Below are 7,723 nucleotides of genomic sequence, written 5' to 3' on the forward strand. Positions count from 1 at the left end.
TAGTGATAACCTGAGGCAGATAAGCTCTTTTTATTTATGTTTTGAATATGCCTTGATGGATTGAAAGCTGGTTTGCTGCTTGACATTGTTGTGTTACAGTGACTTAGATTGTGGCACATGGCTGTAGTTGTGGTGTCACTGTGTGGCGACAGACGGAGGTCTCGAGCAGATCTTCATGTCCTTCAGACGCCGGTAAAGTAGGTAGGCTTGCAGTCTGCACGTGGGGTGGTGGGGTGGACTAGGAAAGTGGGAGAGATTCAGAATTCAAGATTTTACAGGCATTTTCTTAAGAACATAGAATAGATGCATCATAGAATGATAACAGTTCAGAAAACCATTCAGGTCATCATACATGTGCCAACTCTTAAGCTGTCAGTTAGTCCCATTCCCTGATTTATAAGAACATAAGAACTAGGAGCAGGAGTAGGCCATCTGGCCCCTCGAGCCTGCTCCGCCATTCAATTAGATCATGGCTGATCTTTTGTGGACTCAGCTCCACTTTCCGGCCCGAACACCATAACCCTTAATCCCTTTATTCTTCAAAAAACTATCTATCTTTACCTTAAAAACATGTAATGAAGGAGCCTCAACTGCTTCACTGGGCAAGGAATTCCATAGATTCACAACCCTTTGGGTGAAGAAGTTCCTCCTAAACTCAGTTCTAAATCTACTTCCCCTTATTTTGAGGCTATGCCCCCTAGTTCTGCTGTCACCCGCCAGTGGAAACAACCTGCCCGCATCTATCCTATCTATTCCCTTCATAATTTTAAATGTTTCTATAAGATCCCCCCTCATCCTTCTAAATTCCAACGAGTACAGTCCCAGTCTACTCAACCTCTCCTCATAATCCAACCCCTTCAGCTCTTCAGATCGTGCACACCTCGATCAGGTCACCCCTCAGTCTGCTCCAGCAAAAACATCCCAAGCTCACCCAACCTCTCTCCATAACTTAAATGTCCCCAGGCAACGTCCTGGTGAATCTCCTCTGCACCCCCTCCAGTGCAATCACATCCTTCCTATAATGTGGTGACCAGAACTGCACACAGTACTCCAGCTGTGGCCTTACCAAAGTTCTATCAACTCCAACATGACCTCCTTGCTTTGTAATAAACCTCAATTAAATCTCCCTTTAGCTGACTCCTTCCAAAAGAAACGCTCCTGGCCTATCCGATCTTTCCTCATTGTAAAAATTCTCCATTCCTGGTAACATCCTCATAAATCTTGTCTGTCCCCATTCCCATTTGATCACATCCTTCCTGTAATGCAGTGACCAGAACTGTAGACCGTGGTCTAGCTGTGGTCTGATTAGTGTTTTATACAGTTCTAGCTAACTGCCCTGACTTTATAGTCTGTGCCTCTGCTAATAAAGGAAAGTTTCCCCTCTGGCTTTTTGATCACTTTATCTATCTGTCCCATTAGCTTCAGGAATCTGTGGACATGCACGGCAAGATGACTCCGTTCCTCTAAGCAACTCTGAAACCTACCTTTACTGTGCATTCCCTTGTCTTGTTTGTCCTTCCCAAATATATTATCTCGGGCCCCACTAGAATAAATTCCATTTGCCACTTTCCTGCTCAATGTATCATTCTGCAGTCTACAATTTTCTCCCTCAGGGTGAACCACTCGGCCAATTAGTTTTTATTGTCTGCAAACATCTTACTCTTTCCCCCTACTTTTAAGTCTATGTCATTGAAATACACCACGAAAAGCAGACCCAGTCCTGAGCACTCCCATTGGAAACAGCCATCCACCTTTTTATCCTTTGCTTTGAGTCAATTTTAGATCCAACGTTTAATCCAGGGGCTCTACGTTTTGACTCATCTTATTTGTCTGTTTTTTTTAAAATACTTTTATTCTCCTTTTTCACATTTTCTCCCAAATTTACACCCAACAATAACAATAATCAGTAACGAATGTAATGTCAATCCCCATATCAATAACAACGATCCCATCCTCCCACCAACCCCCAGACATTAGCCCGCATGTTAACGTTAATAAATGACAGGCAGCACGGTGGCACAGTGGTTAGCACTGCTGCCTCACTGCGCCGAGGTCCCATGTTCGATCCTGGGTCACTGTCCGTGTGGAGTTTGCACATTCTCCCCGTGTTTGCGTGGGTTTCGCCCCCACAACCCAAAGATGTGCAGGGTAGATGGATTGGCCACGCTAAATTGCCCCTTAATTGGAAAAAATGAATTGGGTACTCTAAATTTATTTTAAAAAACATAAACAAATGACAGAAAGGAATCAGGAATCCCCATAGCCACCATTAACACACGCATCCCCCTCCCCCAACCCTCCCAACCCCCCCTCCCCCCACTAATGTTCGATGTGATCCAATTCCCGAAAGTGCATAATGAATAACGCCCATGAATTGTAGAACCCCTCCTTTCAAATTTGACTTTCAAGCATCAAGAGTTCCAGCAGGTCACCCCGCCACGCCAGGGCACAGGGTAGAGAGGTTGATCTCCACCCTAACAGGATCCGTCTTCGGGCGATCAATGAGGCGAAGGTTACAACATCTGCCTCCGTGCCCGTTACCAACCCCGGCTGGTCCAACACCCCCTAGGGCCCAGGTCCAGTTTCACGTGCACCACTTTAGAGATTACCCTAAAAACCTCCTTCCAGTAATCCTCCAGCTTTGGACAGGACGAAAACATATGAATGTGGTTTGCGGCCTCCACCCCCCCCCCCCCCCCCCCCCCCCCCCCCCCCCCCCCCCCCTTTCAATCAGCTGGCTCATCCTCGCCCTCGTGAGGTGCGCTCTATACACAAGCTTCAGCTGTATCAACCCCAACCTCTCTCACGAGGTGGAGGCATTCACTCTCCGGAGCACCTCATACCAGAACCTTTCCATATCCTCTCCAAACTCTTCCTCCCACTTTGCCTTTATCCCTTCCAGCCTTCTCCTCCTCCAAAACAGCCCCGTAAACTGCCGATACTACCCGCTTCTCCAGTCCCCCTGTCGTCAGCACCTCCTCCAGCAATGTGGGGGCCGGCTCCACCGGGAAGTTCTGTTTCTCCTTTCTGGCAAAATCCCGAACCTGCATGTATCTAAACATTTCCCCCTGCTCCAGCCCATACTTCACATCCAGCTCCTTTATTCCCACAAAACCACCCCCAAGAAACAAATCTTTTAGTGTCCTAATTCCTATCTGATTTGTCTGTTGAAAGAATGTTTCCTCTTGTGGGAGAATCTAGAACAAGGGGTCACAGTTTAAAAATAAGAGGTTGCCTGTTTAAGCTGGCGATGAGAATTGTTTTGTCCGAGAGTCTTTGGAATTCTCTTTCTCAAAAGGCAGTGGAAACAGAAACAAAAATACAAAATGCTGGAAAATCTCAGCAGGTCTGACAGCATCTGTGGAGAGAGAACAGTTAACATATTGACTCTGTCAGAGATGGTGGAAACAGAGCCCTTGAATATTTTTAAGACTGAGCTGGACAGATCCTTTGATGAGCAAGGGAGTGAAAGATTATTGTCTAGGTGGGAATGTGGGATTGTGGTTACAATCAGATCCACATCTTATTAGATAGGGAGCAGACCTGAGAACTGAGTGCCCACATTCTGCTCCTAATTCGTATGTTGATGATAATCCTTATTGTCACAAGTAGGCTTAGATTAACACTGCAATGAAATTACTGTGAAAATCCCCTAGTCGCCCCATTCCGGCACCTGTTCGGGTACACTGAAGGAGAATTTAGAATGTCCAATTCACCTGACAGCACGTTGTAGCCACCTAAGATGGACACTGGGCTAACAAGATGGAGAACTGCTAAGACTGCAGGGAAAAAGCAGTTTAGCCAAGACAGACAGTCTGCAAAGACTGATTAGCATTTTGCACGCAGCAAAACTAGTTTCTGGCCAGGTGGAAGATCTCAACCAAAGGTGTTAATAGCAAAACGCTTTGCATATTAATGAGGCAATCCAGATCTGGGCACACACAATGGCAACATTTGGGTTTGAATAGATACTTTAAGTGGATGTCCAGACAGAGCGGCACCAAAGGTATCCACCACAAAAGACCATAGAGACCGCCCCCCTCCATCGAGGAGAGACCCTCACATTGGGGGATTCGAAAGATATCGATTGGGAGCTGATCCAATCAATACCTGAAGGTAAAAGCCCGCCCCAAAAAGGCACGGACATTGGGGGCCCTATAAAAGATAGACCCCCACACATGGTCCGGTCTGTTTTTGTGCTCCGGCTTTGACTTCGACCCAGAACTTCGACTTGTATCCTGACTCCAGCCGTTGAGCACCAGCCGCCGAACCGTAAGTGACAATACGACGCTCGCTACGCGAACCAGCCCCACTAGACCCCCAGCGACCAGCACACTCTCTGAAGGTTACAGACCAAGATCGAAACGAAGGCCTCGCTCCCTGATCTTGCCTGTTCCTGTTTAGTTAAGTATTCTGATCGCTTAGTTTAGTTGTAGCTTAGTCCCTTAGCGTGTGCATGCGTATTTATTATATTTGTAATAATAAATACTAATCGTTTGGAACTTACTAATCGGTGTATAGTTTTATTACTTTGAACCTGACCTTGGAATATTTGTGAGGTGTTTATACGACACCTGGCGACTCCCGAGCTGAAAATACACATATAGAGCCTAGCAGTGTTAAGCACACGGCCTTTAAACGGAGGCGTGTTAATACACTCCAATAAACGCGAATTACACTCAAGTAAAACGTGCAACAACGTCTCGGGACTTGTGGAAGGAAACCGGAGCATCCGGAGGAAACCCACGTGGACACGGGGAGAACGTGCTGGGCGGGATTCTCCTTTCCGGGGACTAAGTCCCCACGCCGGCAGAAAAACCGGCGCCAACCACTCCGGCGTCAACAGCCCCCGAAAGTGCGGAAATCTCTGCACTTCCGGCGGCGAGGTGGATGCCGGAGGGGTTGGCTCCACGCCAGCCAGTGTCGAAGGGACTGCGAGTCCACGCATGCGGCAAAGGGCCGGCGTGATCTCGCACATGTGTGAAACCGCCGCCATGTTTTGGCACATGTGTGGGGTGTTCTCTTCGCGCCGGCCATGGTGGAGCCCTACAGGGGCCGCGCGGAAGGAAGGAGTGCCCCCATGCCACAGGATCACCTGCAGATTGGTGGGCCCCAATCGTGGGCCAGGCCACTGTGCCCCGCCCCCCCCCCCCCCCGGGGTCGGATGCCTCCCCAAGGACTGCCCCAGCCGACTTACCTGCCAGGTCCCGCCGTGTGGGACCATGTCTAACCCACGCCGGCGGACTGTGAAAAAACGGATGGCCGCTTGGCCCATTGGGGCGGGAGAAATGCCGGGGGAGGGCGCTGCCAATGGCCCCTGGCCGGCATGGGTGAACCCCGCCCAGAAACCGGCGGCAGAGAATACGGCAGCCGGCGGCGAGGTAGGCTCCTCACAACATTCAATAAGTTAATCAAACGTGACCCACCCTTAAATTCCGGCATCTATGGAAGTAAGGCAGATACCGCAGTAAATGTGCCAATGTCGGCGATGTAACCTTGTTACCTGGAGCCTTCCCTCTGGATGGTGGTCCAGCTTCTATTTGACTGGCCAACTGAATCCTTTGGCTTGCAGACATTTTTCGGAACAAAATCTTGCTTGGTGATGGTTACATTTTCAATCTTTCCCTGTAACGGAAGCACTGATACTAGAGATACATTCTCAGTGGGGACGGTAACATTGTGCTTACACTATCCAGAGAACAGGATTAATGATCTAGAACCACGAGTTCAAAATCACCATAACAAGTGGAAAATTTAAATTCAATTAATTCATTAAATATGGGATTAAAAATCTGATATCGGTAATAGTGAACATGTAACAAAATATCTGGTTCATTAATGTCCTGTCGGGGAGAAAATTTGTCACTTTATCCGGTCTGGTACAAATGTGACTTTTAACCCACAATATTGGTGACTCTGAATTGCCCTATGAAATGCTGAGCACGATGCTCAGTTGTGTTCAAGAAGCTCATTCACCATAACTTTCTGAAGGACACTTAGAACGATAAATCTCAGCCTGACCATACATTTTTTGAAAAGTAGAATAAATTGTTCCGCTAAAATCGCTCGGTTTTTGCAAAAACGAAGATCCAGTCGGAAATAATTTTGAGACAACCCAATAGGATAGGAATTAGGAGCAGAAGTGGCAACTCAGCCCCTCGAGCCTGCTCCACTATTCAATCAGATCCTGGCTGATCTCTTCCTGGTCTCAAATCCACCTCCCCACCTGGTGTCCATATTCCTTTAAACCGTTTTTTAAAATCAGAAATAGATCTATCTCCATCTTGAAACCATTTAATGACTCAGATTCCACCGCACTATGGGGCAGCAAGTTCCACAAATTCACCACCCTCTGCGAGAAGTAGTTCCTCCTCATCTCAGTTTTAAATCTACCGCCTCACAACCTATATCTGTGACCTCTCGTTCGAGATTGCCCCACAAGGGGGAACATTTGGTCTATGTTTACTTTATCAATCCCTTTCAGTATGGTACACACCTCAATCAGATCCCCTCTCATCCGTCTAAACTCCAGCGAGTATAAACCCAAACTGTTTAATCTCTCCTTGTGCGTCAACCCTTTCAGTCCCTCGTCTGAACTGCCTCCAATGTCACCACATCCTTCCTCAAATAAGATCAAAACTGCACAACATACTCCAGATGTGTTCTCACCAACATCCTATACAATTACAACAACACCTCTGCTTTTATACTCCAGTCCTTTTGCAATAAACATAACATTCCATTTGTCTTGTGGCTATAATGTGGAGCGACTGAATGGGCCGGGTAACAGGCCGTGAAATGGGCCGGGTAACAGGCCGTGAAATGGGCCGGGTAACAGGCCGTGAAATGGGCCGGGTAACAGGCCGTGAAATGGGCCGGGTAACAGGCCGTGAAATGGGCCGGGTAACAGGCCGTGAAATGGGCCGGGTAACAGGCCGTGAATGTTTGCGCACCTCAGGAGCTTGAAAGCGGGGGTGGTGTTTCTGCAGTAGACACATCTCCGTGTGACGGACCAGGTTAGGTTAAGGAAGGGGTGGGTCGGGCAGGTTTTTCACTCAGTGTTTGATTCAAAATCGAGGGGAGTGGCAATTTTAATGAGTAAAAAAAGGGGATTTGTGAGTGTGAAGGAGGTGAGGGATCAGGGTGGGAGATATGTGATTGTGAGTGGGGTATAGGAAGGGGCACCCGGTAGTGTTGGTAAATGTGTATGCCCCAGATTGGGATGATGTGGGTTTTATGAGGGGGTTGCTGGCAGCAATCCTGGATTTGGCCACGTACCAGTTGATCATGGGAAGCGATTTTAACTGCGTCCTGGAGCCGAGGGTGGATAGATCAAATCCCAGGTCGATGGGTAGGGTACGAATGGCAAAGGAGCTGGGGGGGGGGGGGGGGTTTAGATAGATAGATAGAGAAATACAGCACAGAACAGGCCCTTCGGCCCACGATGTTGTGCCGAACTTTTATCCTAGGTTAATCATAGAATTTTGGACACTAAGGGCAATTTTTCATGGCCAATCCACCCAACCCGCACATCTTTGGACTGTGGGAGGAAACCGGAGCGCCCGGAGGAAACCCACGCACACACGGGGAGGATGCGCAGACTCCACACAGACAGTGACCCAAGTCGAAATCGAACTTGGGACCCTGGAGCTGTGAAGCAATTGTGCCATCCACAATGCTACCGTGCTGCACTTAAGAAGAAGTTAATCTACACTCCATTATT

At 48.1% G+C, this 7,723-nt stretch overlaps 1 protein-coding gene across 1 annotated transcript in view; it reads right to left on the bottom strand.

The window, feature by feature from the left end:
• Positions 1-7,723, bottom strand: part of si:dkeyp-69c1.9 — a 62,768-nt gene continuing 55,045 nt past the window's right edge. Inside the window, exons 9-10 of the mRNA XM_038779552.1 lie at positions 5,504-5,625; positions 1-238 (exon numbers count right to left, since the gene is read on the bottom strand). Coding sequence (XP_038635480.1) covers positions 136-238; positions 5,504-5,625 — 225 coding nt within the window. The 3' untranslated portion in view covers positions 1-135. The remainder of the gene's footprint in view (positions 239-5,503; positions 5,626-7,723) is intronic.

This window comes from Scyliorhinus canicula, chromosome 19, assembly GCF_902713615.1.
Source record: "Scyliorhinus canicula chromosome 19, sScyCan1.1, whole genome shotgun sequence".
Classification (NCBI taxonomy): domain Eukaryota; kingdom Metazoa; phylum Chordata; class Chondrichthyes; order Carcharhiniformes; family Scyliorhinidae; genus Scyliorhinus; species Scyliorhinus canicula.